At 42.5% G+C, this 23569-nt stretch overlaps 1 protein-coding gene across 1 annotated transcript in view; it reads left to right on the top strand.

Moving 5' to 3' along the window:
- The window catches only part of BICC1 (BicC family RNA binding protein 1), a 677586-nt gene that overhangs the window by 437455 nt on the left and 216562 nt on the right, over positions 1-23569 (top strand). Inside the window, exons 4-5 of the mRNA XM_029609769.1 lie at positions 220-299; positions 12470-12628. Coding sequence (XP_029465629.1) covers positions 220-299; positions 12470-12628 — 239 coding nt within the window. The remainder of the gene's footprint in view (positions 1-219; positions 300-12469; positions 12629-23569) is intronic.

The following is a 23569-nucleotide window of genomic DNA, read 5'->3' as shown; positions in this document are numbered from 1 at the left end:
AATTTACTAATCTTGTAGGGACCCCATTTTTTTTTTAATGCTAGCTCTAACCAAAACCTGCACTAAAATTTAACTCCAGATTTAGCATGGTTTTTTTTCTCACATCAGCTCCATTAATTTTAAATATTTTACTATTTTAATCATTGTTACACTTTTAACCGATTTATAAACTGTTACTTGTTCCATTTGCCTTATTCTTTTTATTTTTCTTTTGTGCAGATCCACATATTAAGGTCTCTGGAAAGAGAGACAATGTGAAGGAAGCTAAAGAGAGGATTATGTCTGTTTTGGACACTAAGGTATTGTAAACATTGTAATATTTCCCAAGTTCTGCTTCACAAATGTACCAGTTGCATAAAAAGCTAATTTACAATAATTGTAGTTGGTTACATTTTAGTGTTAAATTTATTTTCATTTTTCTAATGAAGTTATATCAAAATATAGTCTACTTTGTATCTACTGCATGGCCAAATATAAGTAGTGTTTTTGGGTTTACTATAAGACTGTTATGTGTGAGCGTGCTACCTATATAATCTGGTGCCAGGGCAATGTGTGGGCACTTCTGATCACAAGTTAATTAAAAAAAATAAAATTAATGAAAGCCTTTCTTGTGTCTGATTATGTCATTCCATTGACATCTATAGACCTGTAGTTTGAGTGGCATGGATCCAATAAGCATATTGTCTATATGAAATGCCTTTGGCATCTAAAATTTTTTATTCTTGTGTGTAAATTTTTAATTTTATCGTCTTTTTTTTTTTTTCCAGTTGGACATTCCACTCTTTTTCTATTACTTGCCTCAATATCAATAAATGCTTTTTTTTTTTTTTTCCTTTCAAGCAAACCATCCCTGACCAACAGCAATCAATGAGGGCTAGTGTGGGAAACAGATAAGCATGGGGGGGGGTAACAAGGAACTGGATTCAAACAGCAACCAATGAGGGCCCTGACTTTTATAGTCTGGGAAACTTAAAAGCATTGGATAACGTACACGGCACAGCACAAACTACCATAAGCTTATTGGTCAGACTGGATGGGCCATTTGGTCCTTTTCTGCCGTCATTTCTGTTTATATATACATTTCTGTGTGTGTGTGTATATATGTATATATGTGTATATATAATCATGTGACACTGGGGGTTTAACTTTTCCTTGTTTCTTACCTGTGCTTTGCAACAGTCTTGGCTTTTTCTATGAGCTTTTTTCTGTAGCCTAATTTTACTCTTCGTACCTCTACTTCTTCCTAGATCCAAGCTCTGTAAACAGTACTTGTTTTACTGATTGAATCATTGGTCTTTCTTGATGGTAAGTTACTGCTCTGGTCATATGCTGGAATGTTATATTTTACAGAGCTTTTGTAAGTATTAACATTCCAGTAAATGAAGTACAGTAGTTCCCGTTTGCAAATACAAGTAGTAACTTTGACACTCTTAATCAGCTGTACTTATACCTTTTTTGATGTTTACTGCATATTATCTGCAGTTGTAAATTGAGTACTTGATTGAATATAGCTGTTCGAAACTCCTCCTGTAAATATAATGGGGTCAATTTTCGAAACCTTAGTTGGGATATATGCTGAGTTATTCTGGTAATATCCAGCTGTTCTATTTGAAAATTTGACTACACAGTGGGTAAAAACTACATGAGTATTTTGCTATTTGTGTTTTTACCAGCTTTAAAAACAAGCATTTCTGAAGGCATGCTGAGTTTAGTGGGAGGTGAGGGGGAGAATATGCACACATAAAAGTTTCAAATATACACATATATTTTTTTAGTACAGGTGCAAGAGACATGCGTTCATTTTTTTTTCTATGTAAATTTTAGCAGATTTTCAAAATTCACTTAAATTTACATGATTGCTAGTTAAGACGTGAAGATACAGAGCACTGTAATTGGTTCATGAGCATTACACTGTACATGTCTCTCACTGTGCAAGGGGGCTTTTCCTAGATCAAATAATGAGTATCTTCCATGGTAGATATTGTCTATTGGGTGGTACCTAGATCTGTCCTGGGGAATCCCCTGTCAGTCAGGTTTTCAGGATATCCATAATGAATATGCATGAGAGCTACATCATTGCTGCCATTGCATGTAAATTTCTTATGCAGATTCATTATGGATGTCCTGAAAACCTGACTAGCTGAGGGTTCCCTAGAACAGATTTGGGGACCATTGGTCTGCAGTACTGTGTACATTCCCCTTTTTTACTTAAAGCAGTATTGTAATAGTTCAGTAGTAAGATGTATTGAAATATTTTGTTTGAGTAGATCATAGTACTATATCATTTAAATGTGTAGGAGTCAAAAGTGACTTTTAAAAATACCTCCAGTATTTTGACATTACAAATAATGTGCCCTGCTAAGCCCTATTAGGTCACATATTCAGTAAGTTGCTTGCTGATAGTCCAGTAGGTGCAGTGAGCAGTCGGAAACACTAAGGTCCAGATTTTCAAAGGGGTACACGCGTACCCCCCGAAAACCTGGTCCAAACACCCCCTGCGTGCGCCGAGCCCTGGGACACGCATCGCGATCCGCACGTCGTGACGCGTTCAGCGCGTCATCTGGGGGCGGCGCCGCGGACGTGGTTTCGGCCCGGGGGCTTTCCGGGGGCATGGCCGCGGCCTCCGGACCAGCCCCCGGACCGGAACATGGAGCACGGCAGCCGGCCCGGCGCGCACAAAGTTACGCCTGCTTCGAGCAGGCATAACTTTCGTGATAGAGGTAGGGGGGGTTAGGTAGGGGAAGGTGGGGGGAGGGCGAAGGAAAATTTCCTCCGAGGCCGCTCCGATTTTGGAGCGGCCTCGGAGGGAACGGAGGCAGGCTGCGCAGCTCGGCGCATGCAGGCTGCCGATTTTTGGGCAGCCTTACGCGTGCCGACCCCGGATTTTAATGGTTCCTGTACATACCAGGATCATTCCAGACGATGGGTTATGTTCCCTATCCAGCAGATGGAGTCAGAACAGATTTCTGAGGGGAGGTGCTACATTACCTCACCACCTATGTCATCATCCCCAGTATCTTTCTGACTCCAGCAGATGCGGGTGGGGGAACCTGAGTTCCCCACAGCTTTGTCTTAGTTATTATTTCTTTTTTTCTCTCATTCCTTGTAAGGGATCAAGTAAAAAGTTTATATTTATTGTTTTACTAATTTCTTTAATTGGAAAATATAAAAAAAAAAAAAAAAAAAATTACGGTTGGAGTGACAGTTTGTTTCCTCACCGGGGCTTACTTATAAGCCTTTTTCTCTTTCTTTCTTACTTTTCTCTCGTTTTTTTATGTTTGGCTGGGGTAAGTGTTCTCATGTTTATTTAATTTTAGGTTACCTCTGCGTATATTTTATCCGAAATTTCGATCGAGGGTGCACGCTGGTGGTCCAGTCTCTCCCCACAATTCCCCCTCCTCCCTCCACAACGCTCTCTAGTTGACCCGCGGTCCCGCGAAGTTCATTCCCCGGGGCCGCCGGCTGCCGGGAAGGAGATTCCTCGGCAGTCCTTTGGGTCGACAGGGGGGAGTTTTTCTTCACTTCTGGCAGTTTTTTTCTTTTCAGCGCGAGGCAAATCTTGCCGCGCTTGTTCGCCCCTCCCTCCTCTCCCCTCAGAGTTTTTTTTCAATGCCGCGTCTGGCGGCTTGTGCAGCCTGCGGCCGGCAGGGAGTTAAAATCACCAGGGAGGGGCGTTGTGCGGACTGCCTCCCCGATGGGGAGTCATTTCCTTCAGAGGGGGACACCGAGAGAACTTCTGACCGCGACTCAAGAAAACGACAGGCCCCGTTCCCGATCAGTGCAGAAACGGCGGCCATTTTAATGTCAGACTCCGAAGCGGGGTTATCAGAGGAGGATTCCCCGATTATTCCACCACCTCCTTCTAGGACTCAGCGGAACTTAGCAGACTCTGGACACCGGGAGGGTGAGGCCCCGGGGGCCCCTTCCGGAGGTTTCTCGGCTTTTTCTCCAGAGTTTGTTGTTTTAATGCACAAAGCTTTTCTTCATTTTAGAGATGCTTCTTCTGACATTCCTGGTCCCTCTCCTCCGAAGTTGGCTCGGTTAGGGGAGTCTCTCTCTCAAGGTACTTCTTCTCCCTCTGCGGGACCACCTCAACCTTCCAAGGATCCTCCAGCCCCGGTTGGGTGTCCAAGGGGTGATCCTTTAGTAGATCCGTCAGTCGATGACCTTACTCTCCTTTCTCATCTTGAGGGAGATGATCCAAGGATCTTACGCATTTTTCAATCGGAAGAATTAGAGGACCTGATTCCTCATATTCTGACGGAAATGGATATCGACCCTCCACCAGAGCCTGTTGGACCACAACCAAATGTTAGGAAGGGTGACCCTCTCCTTGCTGGTCTAAGACCTTTGGCCAAGGCTTTTCCAACCCATCCTTCTTTTCTCCAACTTATTTCCCGTGAGTGGGATACTCCTGAGGCCACCCTCAGAGTTAGTAGAGCTATGGAGAAGCTCTATCCACTCCCACAGGATTTTCTGGACATCCTCAAAGTTCCTGCCGTGGACTCGGCAGTATCAGCAGTGACCAAACATACTACTATACCGGTCACGGGTGGTACGGCTCTGAAAGACACTCAGGATAGAAAATTGGAAGTCTTTCTCAAAAGGATTTTTGAAGTTTCCGCACTAGGTATGCGAGCGTCCATTTGCAGTGCTCTTGCTCAGAGAGCAGGTCTGCGCTGGGTACAGCAGTTGCTTACCTCACAGGAGTTACCAGAGGCTGAGGCCCTACAGGCGGATCGGCTGGAGGCCGTAATGGCATATGGGGCGGATGCTTTTTATGACCTACTCAGAGTCCTCGCTCGTTCCATGGTAGCAGCAGTCTCAGCTCGACGCCTACTCTGGCTGCGTAACTGGTCTGCGGACGCATCCTCTAAAACGCGCCTGGGATCCCTTCCCTTCAAGGGTAAGTTTCTTTTTGGGGAAGATTTAGATCAGATTATTAAATCTTTGAATGAGAACTCAGTGCATAAGCTTCCGGAAGATCGTCCACGATCCTCAAGGTTTGCCTACTCTTCTACCAGATCTCGATACAGGAATCAGCGGAGGACACGAAACACTCGTCAACAAACTCCTCGGAACCCATCCTCTCGTTCAGGCTCCTGGAACCGGCCCTTTCGAGGTCGCCGTCCCGGCAAGGAGGGTCAGGGACGGGGTTCCTCTAATTCCTCCGCCTTCAAGACAAACCAATGATGCCAGTCGGACCCACGACCCGGTTCCCCGGCTGGGGGGCCGGATCTCTCTCTTTTACAGCGAGTGGGTCCAAATTACATCGGACCAGTGGGTCCTAGATATTATAAAGAACGGCTACGCATTGGATTTTGTCCATTCTCCCAGAGACAGGTTCCTTTTCTCTCCTTGCGGATCCAGTTACAAGAAAGATGCTGTCGCTTCCACTCTCGACCGACTTTCCGCACTGGGAGCGATATCACCTGTTCCTCCCTACGATTGGGGTCGAGGTCATTATTCCATCTATTTTGTTGTCCCAAAGAAGGAGGGTACCTTTCGTCCCATCCTAGATCTCAAGATGGTGAACAGGTCTCTTCGAGTTCCCCGTTTTCGCATGGAGACTCTTCGTTCAGTTCTAGCGGCGGTACATCGAGGAGAATTTCTAGCTTCCTTGGATCTCACCGAGGCATACTTGCATATTCCTATTCTCAAAGATCATCACCGCTACCTAAGATTCAAGATCTTAGGTCAACATTTTCAGTTCCAAGCCTTACCTTTCGGTCTCGCGACGGCTCCATGGGTCTTCACGAAGATCATGGTAGTAGTAGCAGCTGCCTTGCGCCGGCAGGGTGTTTTGGTACACCCCTACCTAGACGATTGGCTCATAAGAGCGAAGTCATTGGACCAGGGTTGCCGGATGGTCAGAATAGTGCTCCGCATGTTCCGGTCTCTCGGGTGGATTGTCAACTATGCCAAGAGTCACCTAATTCCTTCCCAGTCTCTGGAATTTCTGGGGGCACATTTCGACACGAAGCAGGGCATGGTATTTCTCAAGAAAGAAAGGGCTCAGTCCCTCCGCGATCAGGTTCTTCGATTCTTGGATCTTCAAGAACCCACAGCATGGGATTACCTTCAGCTCCTGGGCACGATGGCCTCCACTATCGATCTTGTCCCTTGGGCCTTTGCCCATCTTCGTCCTCTTCAGAGGTCTCTCCTCTCCAGATGGAAGCCGGCTTCACGAGATTACCAGATGGTCCTCCCAATTCCGATGGCTACTGTCAACAGTCTTCGCTGGTGGCTAGAATACCGAAACTTGGCTCAGGGAGTTTCTCTGGACATACCGGAGTGGATAGTGGTCACCACGGATGCCAGTCTATCAGGATGGGGAGCGGTCTGTCAGGAGAGCTCTGTACAAGGCCGATGGACGGTGGAACAAGCCTGCTGGCCCATCAACAGATTGGAGACCAGAGCGGTACGTCTGGCGTTAAAGGGGTTCCTTTCTCGGTTACGTCACAGAGCGGTCAGGGTTCTTTCCGACAATGCGACCACAGTGTCCTACATCAACAGACAGGGGGGCACACGAAGTCTTCAAGTATCCTTAGAAGCGGACAAATTAATGCGTTGGGCGGAAAGGCATCTGTCGCGTCTCGCAGCCTCCCACATTGCGGGAGTAGACAATATACAGGCGGACTTCCTAAGTCGTTGACGCGTGGATCCCGGAGAATGGGAACTCTCGGGGGAGGCGATGGATTTGATAATCTCCCGATGGGGTCCTCCCCACCTGGATCTCATGGCCACAGCAAGCAATGCAAAGACTCCGCGTTTCTTCAGCCGAAGAAGAGAACACGGCGCGGAAGGAATCGATGCTCTAGTTCTGCCTTGGCCGCGGAACATCCTTCTCTATGTTTTTCCACCGTGGCCTCTAGTAGGAAAAGTGGTTCGAAGAATCGAGAATCACCACGGTCCAGTGGTCCTCGTGGCGCCAGAGTGGCCTCGTCGACCGTGGTTTGCGGATCTTCTTCTCCTGACCACGGAAGGCCCTCTACGTCTCAGTCACATTCCACGATTACTCCGGCAGGGGCCCATATTTTTGGAGCAGGCCGATCGCTTCTGTCTAGCGGCCTGGCTTTTGAGAGGCGCAAATTGAGACATAGAGGCTACCAGGAAGAGGTTATTTCAACTCTATTGTTTGCTCGTAAGAGATCTACTTCAGTTACTTATGTAAGAGTTTGGAAGGTATTCGAAAATTGGTGTGGGTTTCATGACATTACGCCTACCAATGCATCAGTATCGCATATTCTCTCTTTCCTTCAGGAAGGACTAGACCTCGGTCTCTCTTACAAATCTCTTCTCGTACAGGTTGCGGCTCTGGGCGCCCTCTTATATAGTGGTGAGGGGTCGCGTCTCTCCTCTCATCCGGATGTGGGTCGTTTCCTTAGAGGGGTGCGTCACTTGAAACCTCCGTTACGTCCTCCTTGTCCTTCCTGGAATCTGAACTTAGTTCTAAGAGCACTTAGCGGTTCACCTTTTGAACCCTTAAGATTTTCATCTCTTAAGGATCTGACTTTTAAAACTATTTTTTTTGGTGGCAATCTGTTCAGCGCGACGCATTTCAGAATTACAGGCGCTATCCTGTCGAGAACCGTATCTCCGTTTTTCTGATAACGGAGTTTCTCTCCGCACGGTTCCATCTTTTCTTCCTAAAGTGGTATCGGCCTTCCACCTTAATCAGTCAGTTGAATTGCCTTCCTTCAAATCAAACGAAAACAAGGATTTGTGTTTTTTGGATGTAAGGCGATGCCTGTTGCGTTACTTAGAAGTTACCAATGAGTTCCGTCTTTCCGACCATCTCTTCGTTCTCTGGTCGGGTCCAAGGAAGGGTCACATGGCATCCAAAACATCTATCGCTCGCTGGTTGAAGGGGTCGATTGCTTCGGCTTATATTGGTTCAGGTAAGCAACCTCCTTTGGGGGTTAAGGCCCATTCTGTTCGCGCTCAGGCGGCGTCCTGGGCAGAGTCTAGCTCTGTTTCAGTCCAGGAAATTTGCAGAGCGGCGACGTGGAAGTCTCTCCATACTTTCGCAAGACGTTATCGTCTGGATGTTTCCACATCACCGGACGGCTCTTTTGGGGATCGAGTCATTCGAGCAGGGCTATCCATGGCCCGCCCATAGGAGGGAAGCTTGGGTACATCCCATCGTCTGGAATGATCCTGGTATGTACAGGGAAAAGAAAATTATTCCTTACCTGCTAATTTTCGTTCCTGTAATACCATGGATCATTCCAGACACCCTCCCGTTACTATGGAAAGTCTTAATTAGGGTGGGCTATCTCTGCTCTACTGTGCTCGTCTCATTTTTCTGCTCGTTTTAGCACTCAGAGTTGTTTTTGTTCAATATTTATGTGTTAGCAAGTTTTTCTGTTGAGGTTATCATTCTGGTTATTTAACATTTAAAATTTAAAATTTTATTGTGTGATTCAATACAGTTACTTGATCCCTCTCTTCCTCTTGGGCTTGGCTTTGCTAGGCTAGATACTGGGGATGATGACATAGGTGGTGAGGTAATGTAGCACCTCCCCTCAGAAATCTGTTCTGACTCCATCTGCTGGATAGGGAACATAACCCATCGTCTGGAATGATCCATGGTATTACAGGAACGAAAATTAGCAGGTAAGGAATAATTTTCTTATATGCGCGGCTACACGCGTATCTATTGAAATCCCGCATACTCTTGTTCGCGCCTGGTGTGCGAACAAAAGTACGCGTGTGCGCAGATTTATAAAATCTGCCCCAATATTTTAATATTTTAAAGATAGACAGATAAAGCAATTTTAAAATATAGATTACTTTAAGATCCAAGGGTGTACAACAATGGAGCTACATTTTGTCAAAGTATTTCAGTTTAGCCAACATATGGATTAGTTATGATGTGGAAGGTAAAGAAGATGGTGGTATATTATGGCTGAATCCTCCATCTAGTAGAATTTTGTTTTAGCTTCGATTTATCACACTAATTATATGCTATATTTTTGCATCCTTTGCATGCATGTGCTTCCTCATAACAATGCCAGTCGAATCAGATCTTCACTCCCTATGTGAACTGGGGTTAGAGGATGCTGTAGAATAAGGCTTCCTAATTTTTAGCCACTGTGACCCCATTTAAGCACTTGAAAATTCACATGGTCCCAGAGGATGACTGAAACCAAATTAGCAGGTGGTGTGATCCTGCTCCAACAATCACTTCTCACATTCCCCCAAACGCCAGTTGATCCCCTGTCTTGAACCTCCATCCCCTCCAGGGCACATCCTCTCCGAATCTCCTTCCCTCCAGCACTATTCATATCCCCCAGCTGTTCCTCTTTCACCCTAAGCCCTTCTTGTAACCCTTACCTGATCCTCTGTCATCTCCTCCCTCTCATCTCCCAGCCTTATCACCTCCCCATTCCCCCCTCAGCTGATTCCTTCTAATGCCCCACCTCCTCTTACATCCCCCGGTTGATCTTCTGCCATTCCCCTCTCTCGCCCTCCACAGCCAATCTCTCTCTACCTAATCCAACTCTCAATCCCCTGTGCATTTCATCCTTTCCTTCAAATAAACCCTACTTCAAATATCTCTCTGACCAAAGTCAGCAGCAACATTTTCCTTTTGGCCCTGGGCCACAGGTGGATGACAACTGGTGGGATGAGAGGGCAGGTTGATGATAATGACAACAGTTTTCTCATGGGTAGGTTCAGTGGTATGTGAAAATAGAGGAGCAGTGGCAATTTCCAGCAATCCATGCACACACTGCCCTCTCTTCAGCACAGGGTCTGTAGGATAGTTCAAGCTCATGGGCCCTGCAGCAGTCCTGATCCCTTCTCATGATGGGCTTCCTGATACCATAGAAACTCATGCAAAAGCAGTGCCACCACAAGTGACTGTAAATGCATGCTGGCTCTCTGGCATCATGCTGACTTCCACTACTATTGCTGCTTCTGCTGCTACCATCTGAAAAATGCTAGCATGTGAGGCACTTGTGACTCCAGCTGAAGATTCTGTGACCCCCATTTGGGGGTCCTGATCCACAGTTTGGGAAGCCTTGCTGTAGAACATCATTCACAGTCCCTAGCTGAGGGAGGGAGGAGGGCGATTATGGGACCAGAGTTGTGATTGTTGCTTACGATTGATACCTAGTGGCTGGATTCAGGGGCCCATGATTGTAGGGTTCTGGACGGATTCTTGGTGCTTGGCCCCTTGTCCAGGACTGTCATGCAGGGACCAGATTAAGTATGTTAGGAAGGATATAAAATAGGGAACATAATGCATGGGTAGCTGCAAATGAAAGCACCAGATCCTAAGGCTAGCTTTGATTGAGCTGGAAGTAGAAAGGAGCGGGAGGCAAACTACCAGCTCAAAAAGAGTAATACCAAAGAAACGTTTGTAGCAATCTTAATTTAAAGTGACATTTTGCGCTTACCCCCTCAAACTTTCTCTTATTAGATGGCATGAAAGCTTTCTCCATTTAAAGGGAAAGTACCATATATTGTTAGGCATAACAATCCATGCCATTCATTTTATGTATAATTTGATGTTGATCTGATGCATCATTTCTTAAATAAAATATTTAGATAGCTATGAAATGGTAATTGGATAGGATCATCTTAGTCTCACACTGCCAAAAACTGTAATGCACTGCAGGGGATGTTGGACATATTACAGAAGGAAGAAACATGATTTGCAGACAAGGGGTGAGAGCACTCGTGATACAGTTTTTGTTGTACTGCAGTAGTTGATCTATTAAAAGTTGCATTCATGAAAATGGATGACTGTAGGGTCCCTTTCACATAGATATTTTAAAACAGCTAAATACTGTAGTAATCAAAATTCCTTTCCAAGTTGCTAATAACAAAAATGAGCTGTAAATCATATTTTATTTAAAAAGCTAGCCTTAGCAGGTAAGGTGTCACACAAGGTCTGTATTGCTTCCAGTCCTACCAGTGGATCTACCCAGCATGCATTGTTGGCATACTTGGTTCTTCTCTAGTGGTGAGAGGCTGAATGTTAGGAGAGAACCAGAAAAAGATATTCTGCATGACAAATGGGTCTTTGGCTGTTTATAGTGGCTCAAGCCCTGCACAACTCCTTTGACAGATGTGCACCAGTTGTCATAAAAATATTAATTAGTGCAGAAGCCTGTGTATGAAGCAACATGGCAATAGTTTAAAAAAAATAATAAACCAAAACATAAGTGTTTCTTAAAGTGCTTCTCAGTTGTTTTTCTTCATTATAATAAATGAATATCTATTTTGTGACCTTTCATATATTAGCCAAGAGTGAGAGCACAGAGTTGGGACAGCATCAAAACCTGGTAACCTACCTGTTCTGACCCATGTTAGAAAGTCAATAATTAGCGTCTATATGAATAAGCTGTCTGTATCTTACTGGCAGTACATGTGTTACAAAGGAATGTGTAATGAAATAATGTAAGCAACTTACATGAATAAAGAGGCGACTTCCTGAGCACATACGCTAAATTGCCAAAGTCAACAAGACTTTGACCAGATGTATGTTAGTGGTTTTGTGGCAAGCTAATTTCCATTTTCTAATTCCCATTTTTTCTTTCTAGAAGAAAGTTAACTATCCTAGTTCATTTCTCATATTTCATGTCATCCGTATGCACTGTTTTACTTGCTGGATGACACTTTAATGTGAATATTATTTTTGTGATCATTTTAGTTTTAAATTCACCATATAAATCATATCTGTGTTACTGCACATGTAAGTAAAATCCTCTTGTGTTGTGCTGTTTGTATATTGGCATAAAGTGGTTGCACTTCTTTGGATTACAGAGCTATTTTGATCTGAATAACTGCAGGAAACACATTTTTAATAATTCAGCTTCTAAGTTTGCAGAGAAAAACAGTATGCTAAAATTAATGGCAAAAGTACTTAGCCTTTTATCTACATTGAAAATGTTACAAAATATACTAGTCATTTCTAAAGAATTTAGGAATGACCAGTGCCCCAGGGATGCAAATCACTAATGGTTTCTCAGTAACAGCTATCAGTTACTTTCTTTATGATCAATAATGTCTTTAAAAAATAGAATGCATGCTTATTTCCATAATAAAAGAAAATTCTATTTAGAAAAATGTTCTTTCATGTTAGGGAGAACATTGTATATAATCAAGAAGATTTTTAATTGTGTTTTTATGAACTACTCCAGAACACTTAGTTCTGTATATATACAGTAGTTTCCTTTTGGGTTCATATAGTCCAGCACTGAAAAATTCTTTCAGCATCGATGTACCCAGGTTACTAAAATATTCTAGTGTGGAATGTTGGGCATTTCATTTTTAATTTCCAGTTGTATGCTGAACTCATGTCCACACATATTCTCTATATCTCAACCTTAGTTGAAAACTAGAAACATTTTTTTAGCATAATTACTGGATTTCAAAAAAATATATTTATAAATGTATAAATATTCAGGCTGAATTATTGTATGACTGATTTGTAATTTATAACTGTTACTTTTAGAGCAATCGTGTCACATTGAAGATGGACGTGTCACACACAGAGCACTCCCATGTAATTGGTAAAGGTGGCAATAATATCAAAAAAGTGATGGAAGAGACGGGATGTCACATCCATTTTCCAGATTCTAATAGGAATAATCAGGCTGAAAAAAGCAATCAGGTAAACATGTTTTTATTTTAGTTATGCGACGTGTGCAGATTAACGAACATTTAGTTCCAAACAAAACGCTTGTACTTCTTGAAGAATTTCCCCTTGCATAAAAATGGATGTACAGTGCCTGAACTTACAGTGAGTAGGTAATTGGAAAAAACTGGAAACAAGTATCAGCTTAAAGGGTTCTGTCTACTAAAGGACATTGACAGATCAAATGCAGGATTCAATGTTAATGTGAGCATTACTTAATGCCTGTATATAATGTGTTATTACTACATATACCACATTGGGGCCTCCTTCCCTGAAATTCAACATTTCACCGCTGACACTCAAACCTGGACACCAAAGCATGTGTAGCAGTAGAGCTGGAAACTGTTAAATTTCTGTTGGGGTGGGGGTGACTGTGGAGAGAATACCTGGTGGCTCTTTGAGTTTTGGAAAGGGGTGAGTTGGAGTAAAGACCCAAGAGGGCCATTGAAATTTATTTATTTATTTATTTTTAACAGTGAGATTTCAGGGTGTGGAGCAGAGACCTTTACTACTGGAGGGAGGCTAATTAGCCCTTTCACTTTGGGCTAATTACCATAGGGAATCCTGAGCTGCATGCATTGGGAGGGTAGCACTACCTTTAATGCTGCCATGATAACACTGCTACTTATTAATTTTTATATATCAAGAGAGCAAATTTGCAACAGCTCACATAGTTATGAACTGCATGGGCTTTTCTAACACACGCTTCCCACAAAGTTTTAAAAATAAACTACCCATATTTCTCTTTTAAAAAAAAATATAGCAAGTATACATATTAAGTGTCTGCACACTTTGCTCCTTCTAATTGTTTGGGTGGCCGAGGGACAGCAAAACAAGAAGTGTAATTTTGAAAATAAAACACGTGTGCTGTTTTCCTCTCCTGTCCCAAGCATGCCCACAGCAGCAACATCTCTGTCGAGCAGAGCTGAATTAGCCATAGCATGTGGACGATGTCATTAGGCAACACCAAACAGACCCTTCTCTCTTAGCTCATAGAGCTTTTGCTGTACTGAGCATGTGAGGAAGTTCCTGCTCTGACATTGCCTCGTGAGTCCTTCAGACTTTTTTTGTCCAAGCTTCAGCACAGTCTTGTACCCTATCTCTCTCTCTCTTTATTATCTTTTAGTATCTTCATACTTTTAAACTTTTTCATTTACTATGCCTCAGCTGCTCCTGAAACATTTTTCAGTGCTATCTTAAAAAAACAACCCCCCCTCACCTTTTCACAGGATGTCCAGCACCCAGAAGCCCACTGAAGATAGGCTTCAAAGACTATCTATATTACCAGTGCCTAGGACTGAACCATGACCCGGTTCAGTCCTAGGCACTGGTTATAAACCAGGGCCAGGAAGATGGAGCTGTGTAAGTCTCTGAAGAGTTGCAGCCAGTCCTCCTCCTGGAGTAGAGCCTCAACTTCTTCCCCAGGTACTGAACTGAGCAGGAGCTCCTTGAGAGAGCCTCTCCTTTCACTGGAGCAAGCAAAGAAAATGCTCCATTCACAAGCCTTATTGAGCTCTTTGCGGCCATTGCATAGCTCAGGGGCAAAAAGAAATGCCACTCTTCACATCCGGGAATGCAACCAGTGCTGAAAAAGCATCAGGTCTAGGCTCAATCAATCCAGCCGACACACCATTCACTGGTGCATCGAGACACAGTGCCATTGATGCATAGAGCCCTGGCCAAGGAACTACTCAATGCATTAAGCCTAGACGCCACTGATGCTTCCTCCTTTGACACTTCATTCCTTGTAGCAGGCTTTTGCATCATTGACACACTGTGCCGCACTGTTCCCGATGCAACTCTTCATAAAAGCACTATTACCTTCAATTTGTCCAGGAAGATTTTCAGGGTCAGAAGGTAATATATTTCACACATTTCCACCAATTTCTAGGACAACAGCTCCATCAAGATTACTAAAACAAGACTTCTATCTGGACACATCAGACCCATTTTCTTCATGGTACACTTAAGGGCTAATTTTAAAAGTCCTGTGCATGTGAAATCCAGGAGCTACGCATGTGGCTGGGCCGCACACGCACTGCGGGGATTTTCAAAATCCTGTGGCCACGTGCGTATGTCCTGGTACGCGAAGAAGAAAAGGGTTCCTGAAAAATGGGTGGGCTGCAAGTGAGGTCTGGGTGTGGGCGGAGCATGGGTGGACCTGGCAATGCTGGGAGCAACGGACCTGCAGAAGTTGCTGCCTCGGAGAGCATTTAAGTATAAAAACAAAAAAAAAGGTAAGCAGAGGGGTTTTAGATGTCTGGGTTAGCAGGGGAAAAGGGAGGCAGATTAGTTAAGGGGTTTAGGAAGTTTCCTAAAGGAGTGGACTGAGAGGGAATTGGGATTAGGGCCTATTGCATCGCCACGCGCATGTTGTAAAATTTTCCTCTCCTTATGTGCCCGAGTTTGCATTCGCATGCACATGCACGCACTGATATAAAAACATGCGCACGGGTAGCAGATTTTATAACAAGCGTGCTGGCAACAGCGCGCATACATGGACACCTGCACGTGGGTTTGAAAGTTACCATCCCTATTTCTAACCAGTCTCTAGGACAAATTTTATAAAGTCCACTGGGTATACAAGCGGGCTCCATTCTGGTCTCTGAAGAGGATGTTCTGCCTCCAGCCCTAACCACAGGACACATTAGCCCTTAGACCAAATTGCAGAGTTGGTGAAGACTTTCTTTTCCTCTCTGGAGGCTAAAGGCAAGGAAGGCACTCTTCGACCTCTCCTTTATTGAATATCAGATTTACTCTCGCAAGGAGGAGTCCCAGTTTACCCCTATCTCAGCAGGTACTTCATCAGAACCCCTGTGGGGGAGGTTTGAGTACTTGGCACTCACTTGCCATGGTATCTAGCCAGTCGGAGGGTAACTACCAGGAATACACACCTCTGAACAAATAAGGACTCCTCCTCATTGCCTACTTAATCTTTGGGATCCCTCCAGGATCTGAGAAAGGGTCAATTGGTGTCCCTTCCTATCCCATACCTGAACCTCTGGAACACTTGTCTCCACCTGAGAACTTTTTTCCTTCATATTTCTGTGTAAATTTTGTAAGGAGCTCAGAGTTAACATCTGTGAGGACAAGGATTCTTATACAGAAATCTTTGGCCTTCTCCAGATTCTAGATACCCTGGCGGAGCCAGCAGCCATCCCAATCTATGCTATCCTGCAAATATTACAAATATGAATGTGGGTGAATCTGATTTCCTATGTACCAAAGGCTAGAAATTTCTATCTAAAATAGAGTCCCCAGAAAATTCCAGGTTTTGAAGTGGTGCATCTGCCTCATCAATCAATCTGTTGAGTGGAGTCTGGGCTTAAAAGGCAAAGAGAACATTTTCCACCAGAGACACCCTCAGGCTCCTGATAACTTTAGTAAAAAGGTATTCCAGAGCTCAATGCTTAATATACGTATTTCTACTCACCAGTTTTATATGTTGCATTGATTATATGATTACATTAAAAAATTAAAGCTATTCTGGGATGTGGCAATGATGCTGGACTGAGCAGACTTTCCCATGCCTTTCTCCTTAGGGGCTACCACCATCCTCCTTAATCTGCTAATTTTATCACAGCATTTTCCAGCAACAAGGATTTTAGTTAATAGAGGAATTCATGGACAATTCAAACATTCCTTTTTCTGATGCCATGGTGGGAAGGGAGCAGAGAAAATCGGTAACATGGAGGAAAAAATCACCAAGACTGTAACTGCAGGTTTGACAGATCACCTAACTAAAATTCAAATGTCTGTGGACGAATTGAAGGAAAAAGTAAAAGCTTATAATTCAGTGCTTGGGAACATTATTCAGAAGCTCTGAGCATGACTGTATTAAAGCACTTACCACAGAATTTGCGACACACCACAAGAAAATGAAGCAGCTGGAATAAAAAATAGATGATTTGTAAAATCAAAGTCGTCGCAATAATCAACACATAGTGGGAGTTCCAGAGTCAATCCAGGGAGAGGAACTTCTCAATTTCTGTGATAACTGGCTTCCAGAGGCGTTGCAAGTGTCTGTGGCAGAATGGACAATCATAGTGGAGAGAGCACAACGGTTGGGTCATCCTGTTTCAGATCAGGAATGGACTTGGCCTGTGATTGTTAAATACCTCAATTATATAGATAAAGAAAAATTGAGAACCTTTAGGAAATCTCAAGATGTTCAGTATGCTACCAATAATATCCTGCTTTTTTCTGATTTCTCCATTAAAGTGCAAGCGGCTAGATGGGAATTTACGCTTTACTGTTCCCAGTTGTATCGCAGAGGAGTTAAATTTTCTTTGCAATTTCCTGCCCGATTAAAAATATTCTACCATGGCAAAAAGAAGATCCTTACAACGGGTGCTGAGGCAAAGGCCTTTGTGGAGTTTATATCTTAAAGACCGTGCCGGGCCTCACGAATCTGGCAGCACAGGAAAGCCTTCTGGCAGTTTAAGAACTGCAGTTATTGACACAGGCTTCATATTAAGGATGCAGGATTGATAATTCTGGTGTTCGAGTTCGTGTTGTGTTCAATTTTGAAGAGATTTTTGGAGTTTTTTTGTTTTTTTTTGGCCTGTGTTTGGAAGGTTAGAAGTGTTTGCTATTTCTGACTGGCATCAAAGTAATAGTGAGACAATTTGAAACATTTATAGCATCTCCTGCACAACAAGAAGAGAGTAAATGAAGTGAATGCAGGAATAAATAGAGAAGGAAAGGGGACTTTTTGGTCTTGGAGCTTGGGGGTGGCAAATCAGGATGGAGAATGTCTGCCTTGTTATATCACGATAAGGAATTTGTGAAATTTTTATGTAACCAGCGACATAATCTTACACCAGATAATGCAGTTGTTTTCTGGAATGCATCTAAAACAGTGTTACGGGGACGAATCATAGCTTATCTGGCAAAATGTAAAAAGGAAAGATTAAATAGGCAATTGGAGCTCACAAAATGCATCATATAGCTGAAATGCTTACATGTGCAGATGCTCATACGTGATTTGAAATTACGGTTACAAGAAGCGCATAAAGAACTCGGTGTTGCTTGCAGTTAAAGTGCAACAAAATATGTTCTACTATTGCTATAAATTGTTTCAATGGGGAAGCAAGTCCGGTAGACTCCTGTGTCCCAGGGTATTTGTTCATATATTAATTTACCGGGGTATAGAGTACAAAGGAACCAAGAGGGTGCTGGAGGTTTTTAAAAAATGTTTTCAATGACTATATACTCAAGGCACCCTTTTGGTAACTAATCGAGATGAATTCTTTCAGGGGGTGGGACTCCCTCAGCTCTCTACATCTGATAAAAAGTTTGGAGTAGCTCATAAGAGAAATAGAGATATTAGGGGTCATCCATTGTTTGAAATTGGGGAAAACATGGGGACCTGATGATTTTGGATTGGAGTTTTACAAAATTTGGGGGGGGGGGGGGATAACATCACAAAAGAGTTGAAAGATATGTATACTATGGCACAAGAACAAGGATATTTAGAAGAGGGGCACAATCTAGCTACAGTGGTATTTTAGAGATGTGAATCGGAACCAGAATCAGATCCGATATCAGTTCCGATTCACATCTCTAGTATTGATTCCCAAGCCTGGTAGAAATATAGACCTAAAATTACAAAGCCCAAAAAAGATCCTCTCTTAGACTTAACACAATATCAACCAAACAGAGTACACTGTACTTTCCTTTATGTACACTGATGTCCGGTATTACTCATTAGGCTGCACCATGTATTGGTGATAGCCTTCCTTATTGGTACAAATATTTTTAATGTTTTGATTTTTTTATTTCATAATTGAATGCAGTTTTTAATATCCATTAGTGATAACCCTCAATTATGAAATAAAAAGAAAAATCAAAACATTAAAAATGGTATTTGTACCAATAAGGCTACCACCAATACATGGTGAAGCCTAATGAGTAATACCGGACATCGGTGTACATAAAGGAAAGTACAGTGTCCTCTGATATTTTGAAAAGTCTGAGAGGACCACCTTTGGGCTTTGTAATTTTTGGTGTGATCCTGAGTTTGGCCCTCAAGATGACTAGTTCAATTGCATGAGACCAATCCTTGTCCTTTTCAGAAGCGAGATTGCAAGCGCTATTAACAGCACCTTCTATCTTTGAAAATAAAGATAGCAAAAAACAAGATTTATAGAATTCTGTGATGGCCTCACACAAAAGGTTGATACGAACAGAATTACATGTGGGTACTCTCATTGAATACTGTAGAGCACAAAGGATCCCTAGGGGATTAAGGATCCAGAAAGAACCACATCTTTATCCAGAAGATGTAGAATTAGTTCAGAATTGGAATAAAATATTGAACAAATGCTCTTTGGATCTCATGATACTGATTATAGAGAAAACTCAGACAACAGCTGTATAGATCAAAGAAGATATAGATATAGTTTTGCAAGATATTCAACAGTCAGAAGATCAATATCAACAAAATCTTACCGAGCTACAAATTGCAAATGAGTAAATTTCAAGAAGAAATAAAACAGTTTAAACTGACTAAATTTTTTCGAGATGAAGTGGACTACAAGTGGGGCAACATTTATTCAAGGATGTCCTAAAAATCGTACAAAAAAACCACGAGTAACAATTGCAGGAACTTCTAATGATTCATTAGGAGATGATTGTTATTGTTTGTAAGGTTTTGGGTGGACCCTTGGATACTGTGGCAGCTGACCACGCCCACGGGAGAAGTCCTGTTGGGGGCCAAAGGTCAGGCTCAGCTTTGGGACACACAAAACAGTTATATCTTTTATTAGACAGAGTTGAGAAGCCACCAGAGGTGGCAGTAGTGAGTAGGGACCCTAACCCTGGGCTTTAGGGTTCCTCAGGATACTGGAACAGTGATTCCCTCTATGGCTGTGACAGCGGTTTCTCTCGGAAGGTGACAAAGAAGCTGGAATAGAGGCAGGCCCTCGAGGAGCGAGTACCTGGTTCCAAGAAACAGCTCTGAGGAAATAAAGTTGGTAACTCACTGATGATATAGGCAGCGGTTTCTTCCAAGCAGAAGCGATAAGCTCAGGCAGAGAGTCAGGGAACATGGGCCCTCGAGGACCGAGTACCGGTTCCTGATAGTGACCTGAAAGAAATGAGGGGCCCCCGAGGAGCGGGTACCCTGTTAGGATAAAGTCCAAAAGTTGGAGAGGCAGAGTAGCTAGGTATGGAGAGCGAATCCCATCCGTAAGTAGATCCCATTCCTTGCTAACTCGATTAGCTAGCAAAAAGTTTAAGCTTTTGTATCCGGGATGCGTGACGTCATCACAGGGGGACGCCCCTGAGGTTCGCACCAAAGAGAGAATAAGAAGCAGAGCCGCACAGCACGTGCGCCCTATGGAACCTGGACAACATGGCGGGATACAGCGCCCAAGCCAGTCCGGGGACAGCGGAGAGGATGGCAGGCAGACACCGCGGCAGCCAGATGTCCATCAACCGCAGGAGGAGTTGCAAAAAAGGTAAGGTGGGCAGAGTGGAGATGTCGGGCAGCGACAGTAGTAACAATGATACAATAAGGAAATGTGGATCAATCTACATCAAAAAATGACAACAATGAGAACACCGCAAGTTCACATAAAGACCAGCCTTTTTTGGAATGAGGAGTCAAATTCAGAGACACCAGACATCAACAAGGAGAGACGAAGGTCGGGCGACGCACATATACGAAGACTCGACAAACCAGCAATCAGTAAATTTGCAGTACCATCAGGGGTTATCAATTTGTCTGAAACATTAACCACTGCAAAAGAAAATTTATTAAATAAAGGGCTCTCTTTTGCCCCAATGAATAAATTCTCTGCCTTTGAAGGGGAAAAATATCTACAGAAATTTGTAAGGCAGTTACGGTTAAGGCTGTTCTTTTCCTCTGCCTCTCCAATTGGCCCACAGGATTCTTCAGTGATCACATGACCATCAAAGTGGGTCCCTCCAGGAGCTGTGGACCCAATTATATATACTTTTACTGAGTTGGGTAGACAAGATAATCATCATATGGGATTGATATCATCTAAAGTTCAGAATAACCTTACTATAGATGAATTACAGGCCCTCGACCAATTGAGATCGGATGTCTCTTGTGTTATAAAGCCAGCAGACAAAGGAGGCTCAATTGTTATACAGAATAGAGAAAGTTATGTCAGAGGGAGAGAAACAATTAAAGGATAACACCTTTTATTTGAAATTATCTGAAGACCCTATGGTTAAAATAAAGGGTCAGATTGATTCTTTGTTAGATGGAGCCCTACAAGCGGGTTGGTTGACAATTAAGGAAAAACATTTTTTGGAAGTATCCCATCCGACTTGTCCAGTGCTTTATCTAGTTCCAAAAGTGCATAAATCTCTTGAGGCTTCTCCAGGAAGACCAATAGTTTTGTCAAAATGTTCTTTATTAGTCATTGTCTCAATTCATAGATGTTTTTCTAAGAGAACATATCCCACAGATCCCCTCTAACAGGATTCAGCTCATTTGATTACCATTCTACAAGGTTATGAACAACTAGAAGCAGAAGTTTGGTTGGTCACCATAAATAAAGTGGCGCTATATACTAACATCCCACAGGAGGAGGTGCATATCATTGAACAAGTTAGTGAATACACAAGATCGAAATAGGACACCCACAGCTTTTATAGTACAATTAACCACCATAGCTCTACAACAAAATTATTTTATGTTCCAGGGTGAATACTACCAACAGATAAAAGGAACTGCTATGGGGGCTACAATGGCTCCAGACCTAGCAAATTTGTACATAACTGAATTCGAGAAACGATGGTTGACCAACAGTCCATTTCAAAAATGTATTCATTTGTGGAAACGATATATAGATGACATTTTTGTCATCTGGCATTGTACAGAAAGGAAGCTTCAACAATTTATGAAGTGGCTTAACAAATGCAATGTATATTTATAGTTCACCTTTCAGTGTAGCCATGAACAAATATCGTACCTAGATATACATATCGGTTTAAACCAAGGCAAATGTCAATTTTCCATTTTTCGGAAGCCCACAGACTGTAATATGCTCTTACATTATTCCTCTTTTTTCACCCATGTTATCTGCAAGATAACTTCACTGTGGGTCAATTTTTATGACTGCGACGTCTTTGCTCTACAATGGGGGAGTTTCAAATATAAGCTAAACAGATGCCAAGGTTTTTACAGAGAGGATATCCTGCAAAGATAGAACATATAAGTGAGCTTGGTGGGCTGACAGAGAACGGTTGTTACAGCCACAGAGGCCACAGGAGAATAAGAAAATGATTTGTATATTACCATTTACACCTCAAACACAGAATTTGAAACACAGTATTATTAAACATTGGCCCCTGTTGCAGATGCATCCAGTTTTTCAGGAATTCCCCATTTTTGCATTCAAAAGAGCAAGAAATTTGAGAGATATGGTGATCCAGTCATACACTCAAGCTCCACGTATGACCATTGAATATACAGGCGAACCTGGACATCTCAGATGTGGACAGTGTAACATGTGCCAATTAGTTCAGGGTCCAACCTTGGACATTACAGGCAGACGCAAATTCGTTTTTTGTCAACATCTATCATGTATAACTGAGAGTGTTATATACGCTCTGTGGTGCCCATGCAATTTAGTTTATATTGGGAAGACCATACGTAAATTCAAAATACGACTTCAAGAACATATAAGTTGCATTAAGAGACATAAGGAAGAGGCACCTTTAGTAGATCATTGGGTTGCAGCTGCCCATCAATGGGAAGACCTGACAGCAGCAGCACTGTGTGCCATGTTCCCTGCTTACCACGGGGGGTGACACATCCTCAAATTAATCCAGATTGAACAACGATATATTTTCTCGTGGAATACAGTAGCCCCAAATGGACTTAATAAAGAAATAGAGTGGGCGGCATTCTATTAGGTTAAAACATTTAGCAGCTCATGGATTACAGAAGTTAGGTTATCAACAGATTATTTCTCAAGTCAGTTACAATTTTTACAATGGATTTTTCTATGATGACATTGGGGTTAACTACAAACAAAAACAAACGCATAATCAAATAAGTGAGTCACCTTGTTTTTATGAAATAAGCATAAAAGAGGAGTATACATATACCACTGGGGAAGAAGCAAGTGGATGTGCACACTAGATGGGTGAAATATTATTTCTCTTTCTCTTCTTCTGTCTTTAATTTTCTCCCTTACTTTATATAATATTTCTGATTCTATTTTTCACATTGTAATTTCTCCTCCTTTTTGTTGTATATGAACCGACGTGATGACTTTTGTTGAATATCAGTATACAAAAACAAACAAATAAATAAAATAGAGAGTATATAAAAATGACACCAATTCATAACAGGGGATTAATTTTCTTATAAATAGGTGTTCCTAAAAAGGGCAACAAAATGGGGAGGAACAGTGCGTCAACAATATGCCGATAATCCCATCCAGAAATAGATTTAGTTTAGTAAAGAAGTAAATCAATTAGGTTGGTACTTCATAGTCATTAACTGGGTATGAGAGACAGAATTTTTTGGTGGTTACAAAATGGATAAGAAGGAGATTGTATTATAGTTGTAAAAAAACGATAGTAAAAATCTGTTTAATAGGGATAGAGGGACATGATGGGGGAACCATACCAGTTACTAGTGACGGGTCCCCCAGAATGGGGGTAACATATAAGGGACGTGAAGGAGAGCTGCTGTAGATAGTCTCACTCCAAATGTACTTGTTTGGTGTAACAAGTAATGTAGGACTGGGTTTCTTGTAAATGAGGAGTAGGCATTGATTTGCTGGTAGATTTAGGTTTCAGATGAATCTGGGTTAAAAGCAATTGGAAAAATACACATGGAAATAGATTTATACAGAAGTGGACGAAATAGAAAACTCGTCATTAGACCTATTTTGCATACTCCTTTTAAAAGTTAAATAGCAAATA

The sequence above is a fragment of the Rhinatrema bivittatum genome, chromosome 7, assembly GCF_901001135.1.
Source record: "Rhinatrema bivittatum chromosome 7, aRhiBiv1.1, whole genome shotgun sequence".
Taxonomy (NCBI): domain Eukaryota; kingdom Metazoa; phylum Chordata; class Amphibia; order Gymnophiona; family Rhinatrematidae; genus Rhinatrema; species Rhinatrema bivittatum.
This window is presented reverse-complemented; position numbering and strand designations above follow the sequence as displayed.